We start from the raw sequence: 21344 nt of genomic DNA, 5'->3' as shown, positions 1-21344 counted from the left end.
TAACATTAAGCCAGAGATACAGATGAGAGAGGTTTTTGGGAGTGAGAAGATGGTTACTTCCTGGTTAGTGTGAGTCAGCAGTCAGTGAAGTGAAGCCAGCCTCAGGGAGTGTGAAAGACCAGGCCCCATAGTGAGGAGGGTGTGATGGGAAAAAGCAGAACAGAGATAGCAAGAGTCTGTAACTGGATGATGTGGCAGAGTAATATGGCCGGAGCATCCTGGACCCTTTGCGGTGAAGTGGATCAGAGACAGAAAGAGAGTTCAGCTGCAGTTGGATATGGCCAGGACCCAGAGGAATTTCTGCTGTGGGTTATTGAGTAACCTTGAGACAGCACAGGGGAAGTGGGGCTAAAAATATGGCAACTTGTAGGCCAGACCTGGGAATCATAGTGAATAAATACTGGACTTCCCAACCTGGGGGAAGGATATCACTGGAGAAGGCTTTAGTCAGTGATGGACAGATAGAAGTTATAGAGTGTTAAAATCAGGCAAGCGATATAGCTGAAATGTCATTTATAAATAAAGTGCTGCCATGTGTAACCGATATGTCTGTGCCTCTGTGTAAGACACATGAAGACATGAGTACGTTTTCTGCCTGGTATTTCATGTAAATTACATTTCAGCGATACGGCTTGCTTGACTTGAATACTCCATTCCTTTTATCTGTTCATTACTGACTACAATAATACCTTTGCCCCAGCCTGGAAAGTCCAGTTTATTTTCAGGTTGGCCTTAGTGAACAGGTAATGTTACTCTGGAAGATCAAAGATCACAAAATCTAAAATTGCTTAAAAGAACAATCAGAGTAAAGTTGATACATTTTTATGCAGTACCTGAGAGGGAGGTACATGACACAAAGATTCCAAAATCACTCGCCTTTCTTTAGGTTATTCATTAGTTAGAAAACAATTATCAATTTTGGCTGGTTTACTTTTTTGTCACCAGGTTTTCCCAATTTAAACTAAAGCCACCATCCTTAAATGTTCTATTACTACAGTTTATTGACCTGTATCTAATCTATACTTAATTGAACCTGTATCTAGTTGAAGCACAAGCCTACTAAGGGCAGAGTAAAGTCCTATAATGTGTCGGCACCTATTAACCGGAAAATGAAGTTGGTGCATGCACAGTATGGGACTTTGCTATGCCCTAAGTAGCTTTAACTGCACGGGTACTAGATTTGCACTATCTGTAGATGACGTAGGACACGTCATCCTCATCAATCAATCCAGGAAGAGAAAAAAAAGATGCATATTGGACAAAACTATGCCCTATGCCAGAAGTATATAAGGTATTTTTTGGCATATGCAGGTAGAGTTGGCAGCTTAGATATAGATTGATAGACTGCAGTAATAGAGTAGTTAAGATTGTTCCCTTTTCTTCCTTTCGATTCAGTTGTATGTCCCTGCTAACATCATTTTGGACAGGTCAGGTCAATCAGCTGTGTTATGCCATTGCTGCGTTACATTTTGGGCAGGCTCGGAGGCTGAAGGAGGAGACAGGAGAAGGCAAAGACTGGGCATGGCGTCAGTTGTGATGTTACAATTACAACTTGTCTCTGAAGAGCACAGGAAAAGACTAGTCAGGATGTGACTAGATGCTGAAAAATCAGGTGTGAAGCTGGTTACATGCAGAAGTGTAGTATCTAGGCAACAGTGCAGAATGCTGACAGTGAGTATATTATAAACTGTTACCATTCTGCAGCTTAGATACAAACAATGCCCGGAAATTCCCTTTAACACAATAACTGAAGAGTCATATTTATGGACAACTAGACATACTGTAGGAATAGTGCAGTAAATAAGACAAGTTATGTGACGCAAAGCTATTGGAAGGGGAGAAAACAGTTGTGGCAGTAAACATTGGAGCAGATCATAGATAAATATGGTCCACTGTTTGAGCTCTAGTCTATGGTTTTTGATGAGCACTGAGGACTGAGAAGTACATTTCTTAATTGACTAATCATTTCATTTTTGGGCACCCTTACTGAGCAAGTTTTTACCTGGGTGGAAGGTGTTCTTAAACCATTGGTGTGAATATATGCAGTTACATTCAGAACACAACTGTTCTATTGATTAAACTACAGTAGGTCCTCTACCAGATGGAAACATCCTGGCCACCAAGGATGTGGAGTCTTTGCATTCTAATATGCTACACCAAGATGAATTAAATGCCTGTGCAGTCTTCATGGAAAATAGAGGAATGCTGATTCTGTTGTAAAACATACAGAATTCATTCTCACCTATATTTACTTTGCATTTGGTAACAGCATATGTTTACAGCACAGTGGTACAGCGATGGGAAGTAAAATGGTACCACAATACTCAAATCTTTTCGTGGTAAAGCTTAAAGGCGAATGATTGTCCTCTTTCCCCATCAGGCATATGGCCTATTATCAGTATGCTGACAATAGTTTAGTCATCTGGAGTGAGTTCTATGATCCCTTTAAAGAAGCACTATCAAAATGTTTATCCTTTTAATATATTCTAGTCATTGAATTATATATACTGTGCACTTACAATTGCTCATGTTGCCCTTCTACCCACTTAATTCTTCTGTTTTTCATTAGGTCTATGACATTATGTGATTAAAAACTGACTAGTTGAATCCTTTTAAGCTCTATGTAGAAACAGGAGGTCAATTTTCCCTGTATGTCTCACCAGTCACTGCAAAAGTCAATGGCGGGGGAGAGAAGCAGTGGAGCAGCTGGGTCAAGAATGAAGAGGGGAATGACTTCTGCAGGGACAAGAAACTTCCTGCTTCTACATAGAGCTGAGAAAAGAATTAGCTGGGTAGAAAGGAAAAATTAGCAATTGTAAGTACACAGTGCTATATAATTTGATGACTGCAATATATTAAGAGGGTAAAAACTTTGATGGGAGAAGTGCTTCTTTAATTAGCTTCATGCCACAATCGACTTAACACTCAACTACTCCTGTACTGAAATAAACTTTTTGGACACCATCATCAAGGTACAGAACAATAAAAGAGAAATGTCCCTGTACCAAAAGCCAAATGACTATCCAACATACCTCATAATGGACAATTTTCATAACATACATATTAAAACTCTATTGTCTACATGTAGTAAAACCATCAGATACAAAAGAATATGTTCCAATTGAACAGATGGAGACAAACACCTTGGCCTCAGAAAGACACTTTTGAGTAAGAACAATTGAAAACCAAAGTGCAAGAGCCAACATAATACCAAGAAATCATCTTCTATGTTATAGAATTAAACAAGCTAGTCACCGGGAGCATACACAGAAAATACAACCATTATTACAAAAAGAAGTCCAAATAAAATTCATATTTCCAGACCCCACTGTTCTGTCTTTTAGACAGCCCACAAATCTGAGAAGCATCATTGTCAAAAGCAACCAGAAAAAATGTAAAGCCTGTTTGTAAATAATGACAATAATGACTCCCAACTCACATCAGGATTACAAGATTCCAGGTACTTTCAGCTGAACCACACCTAATATACCGTACTCAAAGGGAATCTGTCAGTAGGATTAACCCTCCTAAGCCATCTATATGGGTATGTAGGTCATAGGAAATTGAATAGAATGATACCTTGATATCTGCGATCCAATGTTTTATTCCAGACAAATCCACGTTTTTGTTACATACAAACAAGCTGTTCAGAACTATGGGCCAAACACTGATCTGCATGAGAATCTCCCTCCAGAGCTTATTTTTAATAAAAAGGGAAGTTATGTAATGGTCGTTCTCTGCTCTCCTGATCTCACTGCAGAGCTGTGTGTGATTATACCGGACACATCTGCAGGTTCCTCTCACTGCAGAGCTGTGTGTGATTATACCGGACACATCTGCAGGTTCCTCTCACTGCAGAGCTGTGTGTGATTATAACTGACACATCTGCAGGTTCCTCTCTCTGCAGAGCTGTGTGTGATTATACCTGACACATCTGCAGGTTCCTCTCACTGCAGAGCTGTGTGTGATTATAACTGACACATCTGCAGGTTCCTCTCACTGCAGAGCTGTGTGTGATTATACCTGACACATCTGCAGGTTCCTCTCACTGCAGATCTGTGTGTGATTATACCTGACACATCTGCAGGTTCCTCTCTCTGCAGAGCTGTGTGTGATTATACCTGACACATCTGCAGGTTCCTCTCTCTGCAGAGCTGTGTGTGATTATACCTGACACATCTGCAGGTTCCTCTCACTGCAGAGCTGTGTGTGATTATAACTGACACATCTGCAGGTTCCTCTCACTGCAGAGCTGTGTGTGATTATAACTGACACATCTGCAGGTTCCTCTCACTGCAGAGCTGTGTGTGATTATACCTGACACATCTGCAGGTTCCTCTCACTGCAGAGCTGTGTGTGATTATACCTGACACATCTGCAGGTTCCTCTCACTTCAGAGCTGTGTGTGATTATAACTGACACATCTGCAGGTTCCTCTCAATGCAGAGCTGTGTGTGATTATACCTGACACATCTGCTGGTTCCTCTCTTCTCCTTTCAGCTTCAGCTTCCGTCTCACAGGCAATGGTTGCAATACAGCAGAGCTGTGAAAGCTGCAGCTGCTAACCTGATTAGATTAGACAAAGTTCCGTTTTACTGTACTGTGATAGTAATATGTCTCACACTATGTCCTGTCTATAGTTCTTAACAGCTCAGTTACATATAGGAAAAACATGGATTTCTCTGGAATAAGACATTGGATAGCAGATATCACATATATGAAGTATAATTTTATTCAGCTTAATATGACCTACCTGTCCGTGTAGATGGCTTAGGAGGGTTGATCCTACAGAGGGGTGTCCTTTAATCATATGTACCAAAAGTTCACCTTGTGGTCTATATGTAGGGGAAACAGGACAAAAGCTTAGAATACAGATGAATTCTCATCAACACAAAATAAAAGAAAAAAAGACAGATCTACCTGTGGCAAAACATTTTTGTAGCCCTGATCACAGCATCATGTGAAAATATTAATACTAAAGGGTAACTTTAAATCCCAGAGAGAAAGAAGAGTCTGGGAGTACAAGCTCTCAGAGCAGGAATGATTGTATTACATGGATTTATGTCATTCTGCATTAATTAAGCAATATGCCCCTCATACATCATGAGGGCATCACAACCAAGGACCAGACCTCAATCAGAGGACAATAAAACTTTCACACTCTAGTCTTTATCTATGAACTGCACCAATATTTATAGCCACAACAGTCTCTCGCCTTCCCAGATCAATAGTTATCCTCCATATAATAATGAAAGCTTGCTATGTGTTTTCATCTTTTTAGTTAGACATTAGAAGGTATCTACTAAAGATGAGCAATACGATACGTGGGACTCTGGTCTAGTGTCCAGGTCAATGGTACCAGGCGGCTAGATAGGAGCCTAGCAAATCTCTTACCTTCCGTTGCCCCATCGAGTCTTTTGATTAGCCATGACTGGCGCAACGTCATCTGTGCATCACGTCATACAGATGATGTTGCATTAGCGCTGACAAATAAAATGCCGCCCTGGGGACACCAGAAGGTAAAAGATTCATGGGACTCCCGTCTAGCCGCCAGATACCACAGACCTGGACGCTGGACCAGAGTCCTGCAAATAGATCCGCTCATCTCTAGTATAAACCACTGAGGACTCTAAATTTTGGATTGAGAATAACATGTTTTTGAACCACAATGATATTGTAACCTGTAAATGTAATTTTCTTTATATTGTTTGTGTTTCTTTTCAGCCTTATTAATGAATCATTAAGGGACCAACTACTAGTTACTATCCAGAAGACCTTCACCTATACTCGAACCCAGGCACAGCACCTTTTTATGATCCTTATGGAATGTATGAAGAAAAAGGAGCTGGTACGTATTTGCTCATTGCATCCATTTCTTTGTGTTATAAAAACCCATTAAAAAATAGTTAATCTTTTCGCTGAATTCATATCCACATTGATCTAACATAATAAATACATTTGTAAATAATCTAATTATTTTTTTATATTGGAGAAAATAGACAGTGGCTTATTGAGTTATTACCTGCATGAGTGATCGCCGCTAATTGCTGAGCTCCACCTCTACTAGCCAATAGTTTCAAGTTGCAAGTATAGGTGTAGAAAAGCAATTTAGCAATTAGTAGGAATCCAAGTGCTAAACCCATGAACAATGGCCTCGAACTTAGAATTACACTATAAAACCAATTTATTGATCTCAATATTATTGTTGCTAGACATCGCCATTATGATGTATTACTGTCCTCATAGCGATATACTTTGTTGCTGATTAAACTGTAGAGTACAGTGTAACAATATAATATTGTGGAAGATATGAAGAGTGCCTTCAGCTACAAAATCTAGTGACTCTATACAATTTGACATATTTCCGTCAGTTAATTTGTGTTCATCTTCTAGTTTACTGAATCTCTACAAGTGCAATGCATAAGTTGTCATTGTTCTCGGCAGCGCAAGTCCTGTTCTTAGGGTGATGAGCTGCCGAGAACAATGATCTTTTAGGAAAACCAAGAGATAATTTTATCTGATAAACGAGAATGTTGCTCATTTGTCAGATAATTAGCAACCTGTTTAAACTGCAAGATTATTGTGAAAAAAGTGTTCTTAAGTTGATGATAATCATGCAGTGTAAACGTGTGACCTAAACCCAATTGAGCATCTCTGGAGAGACCTGAAAATGGCTGTCCACCAACGTTCACCATCCAACCTGACGGAACTGGAGAGGATCTGCAAGGAAGAATGGCAGCGGATCCCCAAATCCAGGTGTGAAAAACTTGTTGCATCATTCCCAAGAAGACTCATGGCTGTACTAGCTCAAAAGGGTACTTCTACTCAATACTGAGCAAAGGATCTGAATACTTATGACCATGTGATATTTCAGTTTTTCTTTTTTAATAAATTTGCAAACATTTCTACATTTATGTTTTTTTTTCAGTCAAGATGGGGTGCAGAGTGTACGTTAATGAGAAAAAAATGAACTTTTTAGAATTTACCAAATGGCTGCAATGAAACAAAGAGTGAAAAATTTAAAGGGGTCTGAATACTTTCCGTACCCACTGTATATATAAAAATGTGCACGCAAACCGGTCAAAACCATAGGCTATAATGTGTATATGTGGTATCCAGTAATTAAAAAAAGTGTGAATGAATCCCAGGGAAATTATATATTTCTTCAGGAAAAACGGGAGATAGGTAATGCTTTAAAAAATGACATAGGCATTACTGACCTTCTGAAGCCCCTGCAGTTCCAGAGCCACATCTACTGCTTCCTGGCAGTCTTTGTTTATGGAGCTGCAACTGTGATTTCCATCAACAACTTGTGACCACTGCAGCCAATCACTGGCCTCAGCAGTGTTGACAATCTACCCAACAGTCCTTATTTTATGACACTATCCACGGTAAATCTGGTGAAAGCCATGATTACAGATACCAAAGCAGGTTCATGCACCAATTCCTAGAAGCCATAATGCTGTATGGGGGAGGATGAATACTGGTGAACAGACAATCATACAATTATCATTCATGAGGGGGTATCATTAGAAATTAATCACAAATGGTTTACTTATTGTTATCAGCTGCAAAACCATATCGCCATTAACAATAAGCAATTTGCTCTTCATTTCTAATTATACAGTGGAAAGTAGCAGCAATTTGAATTCCCACATCCCACCCGATGACAATCACTTACCTCGTTAATAATTTACGTCCTTGCAGTAATAATCCCACATAGTAGAATAATAAATAATTCCACTAGTTATTAGGGGAATGGCCCCGGGGGCATCTGCCCCCCTGATAGCTGCTAAGTACTCTACTTGTAGTAAGGAGATGGGCGGCTTTTCCTGCGCTGCTGGCGATGTCCCACAAATGGAATCTAGAGATGAATTTGAATAAAAGGGGTTTCATTTTGTGGTTTAAAATCTAATTATTACTACCTTCTGCTTCATGACCCGTGGTTTGCAGCAGCTGGTGCACGCTTTCAAATTGTTGCAATTGCAACAATATAAGGTGAGCAAGCACCCCCCATTTTTTATACCTTTTTATCACGGATAAAACCTTATTTTGCGCTATTTGCTCCCCAGCTCCATCGCGAAGTACAATACTTGCACACAGAGTGTAATTTTCATCACACAGGAATAAGACTGTTACCATGTTACATGATATGATGTGTCTGTTATTTTTTTATCACTTGTTTTATCAGTCAAGATTTAATTTGAGGTGGCAATGGCTCAGTATAATATCCAAATATAGTTCTTCATTATCCTATGAAAATTACATCGGTACTGAAAAATCATGACATCCCAGCCCACTGCAAGCATAAAAAACTGATACAGAATAAGACCTTTAGGCCACGGCCCCAGGAGTGGGTGATAAATGCAGAATTGGTGACTTGTTTCTATTATACCTTTTCTCTGATTGTTCCTCATCTGGTTTTGACTCCCACTCCTGAGAAAAAATACTGACCGAATACTGATAGTGGGGCCATGGCTTTAGGGTATGTTTATACTGTGTTTTTTTCCTGTTTCTCATGCCAAAGTGCTTCAGGAAACTCCTTTTCTCTGGAGGTTTGTAAACACAAAGCCTCTTTTCTTAGCAGTTTTTAATTGATTCCACAGCGTTTTTTTTATGTTTTTTCCGCCAGCATTTTTTTTAGCTTTTTTATCAGCATTTTTTGTGACTTTTTCCCAGCTGTTTATGGATGTTTTGTTAAATACATTAACCAATGAAAGAAGTGTTAACAGTTTTTGCAGTGGAAATGCCTACAAAATGAGCCAAAATTAACCACCAAGACACCTTCCAGCTGTTTTTTAGTCTTTCCTTTAACTAGCGGAAAATGCCTGACGAATGTTCATTAAACTTCTTGTTAACGCTTTGTGTCTTTTGAAAGCCTGAAGCTTTTAAAAAAAGCTCAAACGCCTGAACATATGAATAGCCAGTCATTTTTACATGGAAACAAATAAATCCATTCCTTAAGAGTTTTGTCAGCAAAATGCTTTTAGTGCCGTTTCCCATGCAATGGAAATGGCAGAAAAAGACAACATTCCCTTATGCAAATCGCCTCTTTAGAGAGGAAGAAGACTAGAACTCTATAGCACCACCTGTTGGAAGAAGCAATCCTAGAAGTCACTATCGACCCTTTATCGAGCCTTGTGACATGACTTAGGATAAAAGCCAAACCAGAATCTCATTATGCAGACACAGTGTTTTAGGGCATTGCCCCTCATCAGTGCAAAGTGTGAGATCTGATTTGGCTAGATGAGAGGCTCTGGGCTGAGGTTTAATGGGTAACATTTCTCCTTATGGAGAGTGACATACCGGCCCTGGCATGCCAAGGTAATGAGACTTAATACTCGGGCAATGCTCCTGTGGGAAATTAAATACATTGATATTTCAGGGCCATGCATTGCACTGATAAGGGGTAATACCCCAAAACACTGTGTCTGCAAATTGAGATTCATATTGCAAAGCTCATTAAAGGGTTGATAGTGACTTGTAGGATTGCTGCTTCCAACAGGTGGTGCTATAGAGTTCTAGTCCTATTCCTCTCTAAAGAGGCAATTTGCATATTTAATTTCCCAATATTTCCCATGCTAGGGCTAGTATGTCACTCTCCACAAGGAAAAACGTTACCACTTAGACCTCAGTACAGAGCCTCTCACCTAGGCAAATCAGAGCTCATACTTTGTACTGAGGAGGGGCAATACCCTGAAACATTGTGTCTGCAAATTGTGATTCTGATTTTGTTTTTATCCTAAGTCATATTGCAATGCTCGTTAAAGGGTCCATAGTGACTTGTAAGATTGCTGCTTCCAAAAGGTGGCGCTATAGAGTTCTAGTCCTCTTCCTCTCTGAGGAGGCAATGTGCATAAATAATTTCCCACAGGAGCATTGCACAGCGAATAAGACACCTTACATTGGCATGCCAGGGCCAGTATGTCACTCTCCACAAGGAGAAACATTACCCCTTAGACAACATTCCCTTAGAGATTTATTTCAACAAAAAAACTCTTGCTCCTATGCCCTCTCTATATGCCAAAGTTTAGAGCCACTAAGTAATGCATTGCTGTATGCATTCTATGTTGGAACAGGCGCCATATAATTACACCATTTCTCTTTTTATGCTTTCTTTCTTATGCAAATTAATGTGTCTCTAAGAAATAAGATGGTTTCTTGCAGAGCTTTTCTTTGTCCCACATTCTTCCCTGCTGTTTATACAGATCACATCAAAAAATAATGAACGCAGAATAGCAATGATCATCTCTGATTTACAATAGTCACAAAAATATTAACTGAAAAAAGTAACACACATATGTTTAACACATACTGGATATATAGATTTTAGGAAAAAACATTATCTGATATTTTCAGCACCCAAAAGCTGTATCGATCTATGTTCTCCATTATTTTAATTGCCTGTGCAATTTGTACATTTTTAATATTGGAACTACAATGACAGATAAGAAGCCGTTGACAATCCTTGTCTCAATCTATGGTATGTCATTGATTATATGTAAACTGGGGAAAATCACTATTCTTGGTTTGATGCTATAGCCGCCTACTTACATTGTTCTTAGTAGCCAATTGCCAAGGATTTTCTGGTCCTGTCTGTTACCATTTCACAATCCTTCACAAAGGTTTTACTCTATGTCTTCTGCTTCAGTGAGAATAGAAAAGATTTCAACACAATGCCTGGCAAGATCTCAGAGCTTTATTGATTAATGGCCTAGCCTCAGAATCCAATCACGGGATTCGTTCTTGCATTGGGCCATGACCTTGTAACAAGATAATGTTCATGAGAGGTAAATCACAGAATCTTACTGTCAGACACCTAGAATTTGCTACTTTTTCTGACAGATGTAGGTCGAAATACATAGTGCATTAAATGTGTTTATATAGTAGTGGTAACATTAGTTATTATTTACAGATACAGCGGTTGAAATAAGTATTGAATACGTCACCAATTTTCTTGGTAAATATATTTCTAATGGTGCTATTGACATGAAATTCTCACCAGATGTAGGTAACAATCTATCCAATGCAAACAAAGAAATCAATCAAACCATAGATGTCCATAAATTATATTATGTTATGCGTAATAATTAGTGTTGAGCGAGCACTAAAATGCTCGGGTGCTCGAAGCTCGGGCCGAGCTCACCGTGATACTCGGGTGCTCGACCCGAGCAACGAGCCCAATGTTAGTCTATGGGAGACCCGAGCATTTTTGCGGCGGCACACCCAGCAGTCTGTAGAAAGCCTAAAAAGTGCCCAGAACGATAGTGACAGTGCTCAAAAGACATAGGGACAGCATGGGGATCACCCCAGGAAGCATTTCTGACCCCCAGGTCACTGCTGTCAACAACGTGGTCAGAGGTATTAAGCCACTTTTACGGGCTCACAAGAAAACGTTCAAAAACGAAACTGAAACGGTTTTCCTGTGAAATATGTTAAGGAACTTCCCTTCCAGGGTAAAGACTTGTGTATAAGGTAAAATAAATAACCAAAAACAAAAATACTCCTCCACACCTTGGGCTATGTTCACAAGTAGCATTTTTTTATGCGTTTTTGCACTTTTGTATTGCTTTCAACCGTGACAAATGCATTCACCGGGAAATGTCATTTTAACATTTTACAATCTTATCTGGCCATGTGCTGTGTGACACATGCATACAGTGCTGAAAAGACATGGGAACAGCATGGGGAAGACCCTTGGAAGCATCTCTGACACCCAGGTCACTGCCTAAAAGTGTGCCCATCAGAAGTGATCCTTGCCGCATCAGAAGATGCAGACTTGCAACTATCCCCGTGCAAGTCCTTGTCCCAGGGCAGTGTTCAATTGTACCTCCCCTATTCCTTGCAATGCAAGTGCAAGTATGCAGCCTGCCACCCACCCACCCCCAGGCTGCAATACCATACTGCTAGCTTGCTTGCACTTGAAGTGGGGCCTTTTAGTTTGGAGGAGGCCGAAGCTGGCCACTACCTCATGGCTGCTTCGGCAGCGAGATATCCATACTCAGTCCCCAGCTGCCCGGCAGCCGGGTGTCCACGCTCAGTCCCCAGCCGCCAGGGGGCGGCCGGGTGTCCATACTCGGTCCCCAGCCGCCCCGCGGCCGGGTGTCTATAAACGGTCCCCAGCCGCCCCTATTTCTCCTTGGAAGTTCCCCCACACTTTTCTTAGCCTGGCCTGCTTTAGGGCAGCATTGCATTGGACGAGCCCACCAGAGAACCAGACTCCTCATGTGGGCCCTGGCTTCTCCATCGGGGAGTTGAGAGTGCCAAGATGAGGAGCATGATGATGATGATAGAAGTTAGCGTCTGATTTGTTTTCTTGGAATGCAAGCGCATGTATGTAGTAGCGGCTAGGCCTGAGGTGGTCAGCGTTTTGGCGCATATCCTACCTCCTCGGAGGATTGCTGGATGTTTTCCTGCTACTATCCCAGTTCTATGACTCCCGTTAAAACAAAGCTTCAGGTGATGAATGATGAATGAGGTGGTGGCAAAGGAGAAAGAGCAGGAGGAACAGGGACCATTCACATCAATATCAGGCCAGTCAACCACACATGTCTTGTAGGATATGTTTCTGTACCAAAAGGAGCGGTTCGGCTACACAGTTAAAGGGCATGCAGTGAGTGCAATGCCTAACAAAAATTTCGAGGCACTCCAATGCCCCTTGGAAGTGACATGGAGGTCAGAGGGCCTTAACTAAACCATTTTTTCCATTTATAGCAACTGGGTCTCCTGTGCACTGTTGGCCTAAGCACTGAATGGAAGACTTTCCAAAAATTATGAGGAACTGCAATGCCCCTTGAAACAGACGTGGATTACAGCATACTAAAAACCTTCTACCCATTATTGGGGAGTGGGTCTCCCTTAGTGTTCGCCTATGCATTGAAAAGCAAAAGCTGACTAAAATTAGGAGGAAATGCAATGCCCGTTGGAAGAATGGTGGAGGTCGCAGTGGAATAAAAAGAAAATATCAATGCCCCTTGGAAAAGTGGTTGAGGTCGCAGTAGCTTAACAAGACGGTTTTAATGCCCCTTGGAAGAATGGTGGAGGTCGCAGTAGCTTAACAAGACGGTTTTAATGCCCCTGGGGAAAGTGGTGGAGGTCGCAGTAGCTTAACAAGACGTTTTTAATGCCCCTTGGAAGAGACGTGGAGGTTGCAGTAGCTTAACAAGACGGTTTTAATGCCCCTTGGAAGAGACGTGGAGGTTGCAGTTGCTTAACAAGACAGTTTTAATGCCCCTTGGAAGAGACGTGGAGGTTGCAGTAGCTTAACAAGACGGTTTTAATGCCCCTTGGAAGAGACGTGGAGGTTGCAGTAGCTTAACAAGACTTTTTTAATGCCCCTTGGAAGAGACGTAGAGGTTGCAGTAGCTTAACAAGACGGTTTTAATGCACCTTGGAAGAGACTTGAAGGTTGCAGTAGCTTAACAAGATGGTTTTAATGCTCCTTGGACGAATGGTGGAGGTCGCAGTAGCTTAACAAGACGGTTTTAATGCCCCTTGGAAGAGACGTGGAGGTCGCAGTAGCTTAACAAGACGGTTTTAATGCCCCTTGGAAAAGTGGTAGAGGTCACAGTAGCTTAAAAAAACGGTTTAAATGCCCCTTGGAAGAGACATGGAGGTCACAGTGGAATAAAAAGACAATATCAATCCCCCTTGGAAGAGTGGTGGAGGTCGCAGTGGAATAAAAAGACAATATCAATGCCCCTTGGAAGAGTGGTGGAGGTCGCAGTAGCTTAACAAGACTGTTTTAATGCCCCTTGGAAGAGACGTGGAGGTCGCAGTGGAATAAAAAGACAATATCAATGCCCCTTGGAAAAGTGATGGAGGTCGCAGGAGCTTAACAAGACGGTTTTAATGCCCCTTGGAAGAATGGTGGAGGTCGCAGTAGCTTAACAAGACAGTTTTAATGCCCCTTGGAAGAGACGTGGAGGTCGCAGTAGCTTAACAAGACGGTTTTAATGCCACTTGGAAGAGTGGTGGAGGTCACAGTAGCTTAAAAAGACAGTTTTAAATGCCCCTTGGAAGAGACGTGGAGATCGCAGTGGAATAAAAAGACAATATCAATGCCCCTGGGAAAAGTGGTGGAGGTCGCAGTAGCTTAACAAGACGGTTTTAATGCCCCTTGGAAGAATGGTGGAGGTTGCAGTAGCTTAACAAGATGGTTTTAATGCCCCTTGGAAGAGACGTGGAGGTTGCAGTAGCTTAACAAGATGGTTTTAATACCCCTTGGAAGAATGGTGGAGGTCGCAGTAGCTTAACAAGACGGTGTTAATGCCCCTTGGAAGAGTGATGGAGGTCACAGTAGCTTAAAAAGACGGTTTAAATGCCCGTTGGAAGAGACGTGGAGGTCGCAGTGGAATAAAGAGACAATATCAATCCAGCCCTTGTTAATTTTGATAAGGGTCAGCTTGTCAGCATTGTCAGTTGACAGGCGAGTGCGCTTATCTGTTATAATTCCCCCAGCGGCACTAAAAACACTCACCGATAACACGCTAGCGGCAGGGTAGGCCAGGACTTCCAAGGCGTACAGATTGAGTTCATTCCAAGTGTCCAGCTTGGATACCCAATAATTAAAAGACACAGAGGAATCACGGAGGATGCTGGTACGGTCGGCAAGGTACTTGCTCACCATCTTTTGAAACTTTCCACTCATTGTGAGAGTACCCTGCACCTCAGGGCCTGTAAGCTGGGCGGGTCTCAGAAAACTGTCCCAGAACGTTGACAGTGTTCCCCTGCCTCTGCTGGATTGGAGTTGCGTCTCTCTCACCTGTACGCCTTGGTTGGGCAACGAACTGTGACCTCTGCCGCTAGCGTGTTCAGATGGGAATTTTTTTAACAGTTCTGCAGCAAGGGCCTTCTGGTACTGCCCCATTTTTGTAGACCTCTCCACCTCAGGAATAAGAGAGTGAAAGTTCTCCTTGTAGCGGAGGTATAACAGTGTCACCAACCAGTAATGACTGTCACCCAACAGTTTGACAACGCGAGGGTCACAGTTAAGGCAGCGTAACATAAAGTCAGCCATGCGTGCCAGACTGGTAACGGGCAAGACTTCCGTGTCCTCACCAAGATGATGACTGACCATGCTCTCCTCCTCCTCCTCCTCCCCCCTGTCCTCAGGCCACCCACGCTGAAATGACAGTATAACAGTTGTACAGGTACTACCGTCTACAGCGCATGATACCAGCTCCTGTTCTTCCTCCTCCTCCTCCTCTCCCTCATTGTCCCCCAATGCACGTTGGGATGAGATGAGGCTGGGCTGTGTGTAATCGCCCGCTACGGCTTCTTGATCCATCTCATCATACTCTGGCTGCAATGCCTCCTCTTTAATTCTCTGCAGAGAGCGTTGCAAAAGACAGACAAGTGGGATGCTGATGCTAATGATGGCGTCATCGCCACTCACCATCTTGGTGGCCTCCTCAAAGTTTGTCAGGATGGTACATATGTCAGACATCCAGGTCCACTCCTGAGGTCTTATGTGTGGAGTCTGACCTGAATATCGACGGCCTTGTTGCAGCTGGTACTCTACAACTGCTCTCTTCTGCTCACAAATCCTTTGCAACATGTGGAGGGTAGAGTTCCAACGTGTGGGGCCATCACACACCAGTCGGTGTGCCGGAAGCTGCAAACGCTGCTGCAACACAGCAAGGGCTGCGGAAAGTGTAGCCAACTTGCGAAAATGAGCTGACAGGCGGCGTACTTTGACGAGCAGATCTGGCAACTCAGGGTACGATTTAAGAAACCGCTGAACCACGAGGTTAAGCACTTGAGCCAGGCATGGTAAGTGTGTGATCTCGCCTCGCCTCAGAGCCTCAGGTTACGGCCATTGTCACACACAACCATGCCTGGATGTAGGTTCAGCGGTCTCAGCCACAGATCTGCCTGCTCTTTCACAGCTGTCCACAACTCACAAGCAGTGTGAGGTCTATCACCTAAGCTTATGAGTTTCAGCACAGCCTGTTGCCGCTTGGCTGAGGCAGTACTGCAGTGCTTCCAGCTTGTAACTGATGTGGTGATATCTGAGATGGAGGCTGAACATGAGGAGGAGGAGGATGATGCGCAGGAGCTGTACACTGGGGGGGCAACTCTGACTGACATAGGGCCCGCAATCCTCGGTGTGGGGAGGATGTGTTCCGTTCCAAGGTCCGACTGGGTCCCGGCTTCCCCTATGTTTACCCAGTGTGCCGTCAGGGAGATGTACCGTCCCTGGCCACAAGTACTTGTCCACGTGTCCGTTGTCAGGTGGACTCTCCCAGTAACTGCGTTGTTGAGGGCACGGCAGATGTTTTGGGACACGTGCTTGAAAAGTGCGGGGATGGCACACCGGGCAAAATAGTGTCGGCTGGGGACCGAGTACCGAGGGACGGCCACCGCCATAAGGTTGCGGAAGGATTCCATCTCCACCAGCCTAAAAGGCAGCATTTCCAACGCAAGAGGTCGTGAAATGTGCGAATTTAGGACTGTGGCCTGTGGGGCGTTGGCTGCGAATTTGCGCTTTCATTCAAAGCTCTGGGATATAGACAATTGAATGCTGCGGTGGGACGTGGACGTGGATGTTGATGCTGTTTCTTGAGAAACTGCCATAACAAGTGAAGACTGAGAGGAGGGGGCATCTTTGTATGCAGTATGGACAGGGGATTGCCTTGCACGCACAACAGGGGGTTCTATTACATGCACAACAGTGGAAGAAGCAGTGGTGACATCTGCTGACACTGGTCGTGGACCCTGGGGTTCGCCCCACAAAGTCGGGTGCTTTGCTGCCATGTGCCTGATCATGCTGGTGGTGGTCAGGCTGGTAGTTTTGTCACCCCTGCTGATGCTGGCATGGCAGGTGGTACAAATGTCCTTTTTGGGGTTATCAGCAGAGTCTTTAAAAAAATTCCAGACTCTGGAATACCTACCGGTTGTACTGGCAACATCCCTCGTGTTGGTGTTACGGGGAACTGTTGCCCGCCTTCTGTGTGCGGCCACCACACTGCTTCTTCCTGCCTGTTGGGGGTACTCTGCCTCCCTCCCCCTGTGTGCTGCTGGCCTCGCTCTGTGTGTCCTCCTGCCACGTTGGGTCAGTTACTAGATCATCCACCACCTCCTCCTCTTCCACTTGCGCACCATGATCCTCCTCCTCACTTCGTGGCAATTGTGTCTCGTCATCATCCACCTCTTGTGACAAATTGCCAGCGTCGACTTCCTGTGGCCGTGGCTGTTCAAATATTTGGGCATTGCTACATGGGATCTCCTCTTCCACCACTTCAAGCGGAGCAGGCGAGGGGCACAAATATGGAAATGGACCAGCGAACAGCTCTTCAGAGTGTCCAAGTGTGGGATCAGTTGCTGTCTGATGACACTCAACATGGTGGGAGGAAGGAGCATCAGGGTGAGGAGGAGTATGCGGTCGAGACTCACGGCTACTAAAACTTGACCGTGTGGAAGACAGACCGGAGGTGGTGGTGCCCAGGTAACTGGAAAAATTATCTACTATCCGATTAATAACCTGTTCACACTGATCAGTTCGCAATACTGGTGTTGTAGTGTGCTTCCCTATTAATTCGGTCAAGAAGTGGGAGCGAGAAGATGTGGCTGTTGGTTGTGGCACATTTTCGCCTTGGCCACGGCCCCTTCCTCTACACGCACCATCACCAGAACGTCCAGTTCCACGTCCCTTGCCACGCGCCTTGCCCATTGTAAATGAACAAAAAAAAATAGCTTACACTTGCACTATCAATGGAAAAAGGGTAATAAATAGGAGATTAAAATCGTGGAAGAGGAAAACCACAGTTCTATTTGTCTGGCCTACACCAGAATCTTTTAAACAGATATATTTGTGACTGAACAGACAGGGAGACACTATTACTGTTTTTTTTTACGTAAAACAGGCCAAAAGCTGGATAATACAGAGATTTGACCCGTGGAACTGCAAAACCACAGTTCTATTTTTCTGGCCTACACCAGACTCTTTTAAACAGATATATTGGTGTCTGACCAGTCAGGGAGACACTATTACAGTTTTTTGTTACGGCAAAAAATGCCAAAAACAGGATAATACAGAGATTTGACCCGTGAAACTGCAAAACCACAGTTATAGTTATGTGGTGTACACCAGACTCTTTTAAACAGATATATTGGTGTCTGAACAGTCAGGGAGACATTATTACTGTTTTTTCTTACAGCAAAAAAATGCCAAAAGCAGGATAATACAGAGATTTGACCCATGGAACTACAAAACCACAGTTATAGTTATGTGGCATACACCAGAATCTTTTAAACAGACTTATTGATGTCTGACCAGTCAGGGTGACACTATTACAGTTTTTTTACGGCAAAAAATGCCAAAAACAGGATAATACAGAGATTTGACCCGTGGATCTGCAAAACCACAGTTCTATTTTTCTGGCCTACACCAGACTCTTTTAAAAGATATATTGGTGTCTGAACAGTCAGGGAGACACTATTACAGTTTCTTTTTCGGCAAAAAATGCCAAAAACAGGATAATACAGAGATTTGACCCGTGGACCTGAAAAACCACAGTTATAGTTATGTGGCGTACACCAGACTCTTTTAAACAGATATATTGGTGTCTGACCAGTCAGGGAGACTCTATTACAGGTTTTTTTACGGCAAAAAAATGCCAAAAGCAGGATAATACAGAGATTTGACCCGTGGAACTGCAAAACCACAGTTCTATTTTTCTGGCCTACAACAGACTCTTTTAAACAGATATATTGGTGTCTGACCATCAGGGAGACACTATTACAGGTTTTTTTTACGGCAAAAAATGCCAAAAACAGGATAATACAGAGATTTGACCCGTGGAACTGCAAAACCACAGTTATAGTTATGTGGCGTACACCAGACTCTTTTAAACAGATATATTGGTGTCTGACCAGTCAGGGAGACACTATTACAGTTTTTTTTACGGCAATAAAATGCCAAAAGCAGGATAATGCAGAGATTTGACCTGTGGAACTGCAAAACCACAGTTCTATTTTTCTGGCCTACGCCAGACTCTTTTAAACAGATATATTGGTGTCTGACCAGTCAGGGAGACACTATTACAGGTTTTTTTTACGGCAAAAAATGCCAAAAGCAGGATAATACAGAGATTTGACCCGTGAAACTGCAAAACAACAGTTATAGTTACGTGGCATACACCGGACACTTTTAAACAGATATATTGGTGTCTGAACAGTCAGGGAGACACTATTACAGTTTCTTTTTCGGCAAAAAATGCCAAAAACAGGATAATACAGAGATTTGACCCGTGGACCTGAAAAACCACAGTTATAGTTATGTGGCGTACACCAGACTCTTTTAAACAGATATATTGGTGTCTGACCAGTCAGGGAGACTCTATTACAGGTTTTTTTACGGCAAAAAATGCCAAAAGCAGGATAATACAGAGATTTGACCCGTGGAACTGCAAAACCACAGTTCTATTTTTCTGGCCTACAACAGACTCTTTTAAACAGATATATTGGTGTCTGACCATCAGGGAGACACTATTACAGGTTTTTTTTACGGCAAAAAATGCCAAAAACAGGATAATACAGAGATTTGACCCGTGGAACTGCAAAACCACAGTTATAGTTATGTGGCGTACACCAGACTCTTTTAAACAGATATATTGGTGTCTGACCAGTCAGGGAGACACTATTACAGTTTTTTTTACGGCAAAAAAATGCCAAAAGCAGGATAATGCAGAGATTTTACCTGTGGAACTGCAAAACCACAGTTCTATTTTTCTGGCCTACGCCAGACTCTTTTAAACAGATATATTGGTGTCTGACCAGTCAGGGAGACACTATTACAGGTTTTTTTTACGGCAAAAAATGCCAAAAGCAGGATAATACAGAGATTTGACCCGTGAAACTGCAAAACAACAGTTATAGTTACGTGGCATACACCGGACACTTTTAAACAGATATATTGGTGTCTGATCAGTCAGGGAGACACTATTACAGTTTTTTTTACGGCAAAAATGCCAAAAACAGGATAATACAGAGATTTGACCCGTGGAACTGCAAAACCACAGTTATAGTTATGTGGCGTACACCAGACTCTTTTAAACAGATATATTGGTGTTTGACCAGTCAGGGAGACACTATTACAGGTTTTTTTTACGGCAAAAAATGCCAAAAGCAGGATAATACAGAGATTTGACCCGTGGAACTGCAAAACCACAGTTCTATTTTTCTGGCCTACACCAGACTCTTTTAAACAGATATTGGTGTCTGACCAGTCAGGGAGACACTATTACAGTTTTTTTACAGCAAAAAATGCCAAAAGCAGGATAATACAGAGATTTCACCCGTGGAACTGCAAAACCACAGTTATAGTTATGTGGCGTACACCAGAATCTTTTAAACAGACTTATTGGTGTCTGACCTGTCAGGGAGACACTATTACAGTTTTTTTTAATGGCAAAAAATGCCAAAAACAGGATAATACAGAGATTTGACCCGTGGAACTGCAAAACCACAGTTATAGTTATGTGGCGTACACCAGACTCTTTTAAACAGATATATTGGAGTCTGACCAGTCAGGGAGACACTATTACAGTTTTTTTTTTTTTTACAGCAAAAAATGCCAAAAGCAGGATAATACAGAGATTTGACCCGTGAACCTGCAAAACCACAGTTATAGTTATGTGGTGTACACCAGACTCTTTTAAACAGATATATTGGTGTCTGACCAGTCAGGGAGACACTATTACAGTTTTTTTTACGGCAAAAAATGCCAAAAACAGGATAATACAGAGATTTGACCCGTGGATCTGCAAAACCACAGTTCTATTTTTCTGGCCTACACCAGACTCTTTTAAAAGATATATTGGTGTCTGAACAGTCAGGGAGACACTATTACAGTTTCTTTTTCGGCAAAAAATGCCAAAAACAGGATAATACAGAGATTTGACCCGTGGACCTGCAAAACCACAGTTCTATTTTTCTGGCCTACAACAGACTCTTTTAAACAGATATATTGGTGTCTGACCATCAGGGAGACACTATTACAGGTTTTTTTTACGGCAAAAAATGCCAAAAACAGGATAATACAGAGATTTGACCCGTGGAACTGCAAAACCACAGTTATAGTTATGTGGCGTACACCAGACTCTTTTAAACAGATATATTGGTGTCTGACCAGTCAGGGAGACACTATTACAGTTTTTTTTTACGGCAAAAAATGCCAAAAGCAGGATAATACAGAGATTTGACCCGTGAAACTGCAAAACAACAGTTATAGTTACGTGGCGTACACCGGACACTTTTAAACAGATATATTGGTGTCTGATCAGTCAGGGAGACACTATTACAGTTTTTTTTACGGCAAAAATGCCAAAAACAGGATAATA

General features: G+C 42.5%; 1 protein-coding gene across 2 annotated transcripts in view; it reads left to right on the top strand.

Annotated features, from left to right (window-relative positions):
• Positions 1-21344, top strand: part of TRPM3 (transient receptor potential cation channel subfamily M member 3) — a 717940-nt gene that overhangs the window by 456695 nt on the left and 239901 nt on the right. For both annotated transcript variants that reach the window (XM_073670333.1, XM_073670354.1), the window contains exon 8: positions 5725-5848. In XM_073670333.1, the coding sequence (XP_073526434.1) occupies positions 5725-5848 (124 nt within the window). The remainder of the gene's footprint in view (positions 1-5724; positions 5849-21344) is intronic.

Source organism: Phyllobates terribilis, unplaced genomic scaffold, assembly GCF_046119375.1.
Source record: "Phyllobates terribilis strain yellow unplaced genomic scaffold, ASM4611937v1 Scaffold_1__5_contigs__length_1240528914, whole genome shotgun sequence".
In the NCBI taxonomy this organism is placed as follows: domain Eukaryota; kingdom Metazoa; phylum Chordata; class Amphibia; order Anura; family Dendrobatidae; genus Phyllobates; species Phyllobates terribilis.
The sequence above is the reverse complement of the archived record's forward strand: the minus strand, read 5'-3'. Positions and strand labels throughout refer to the sequence as shown.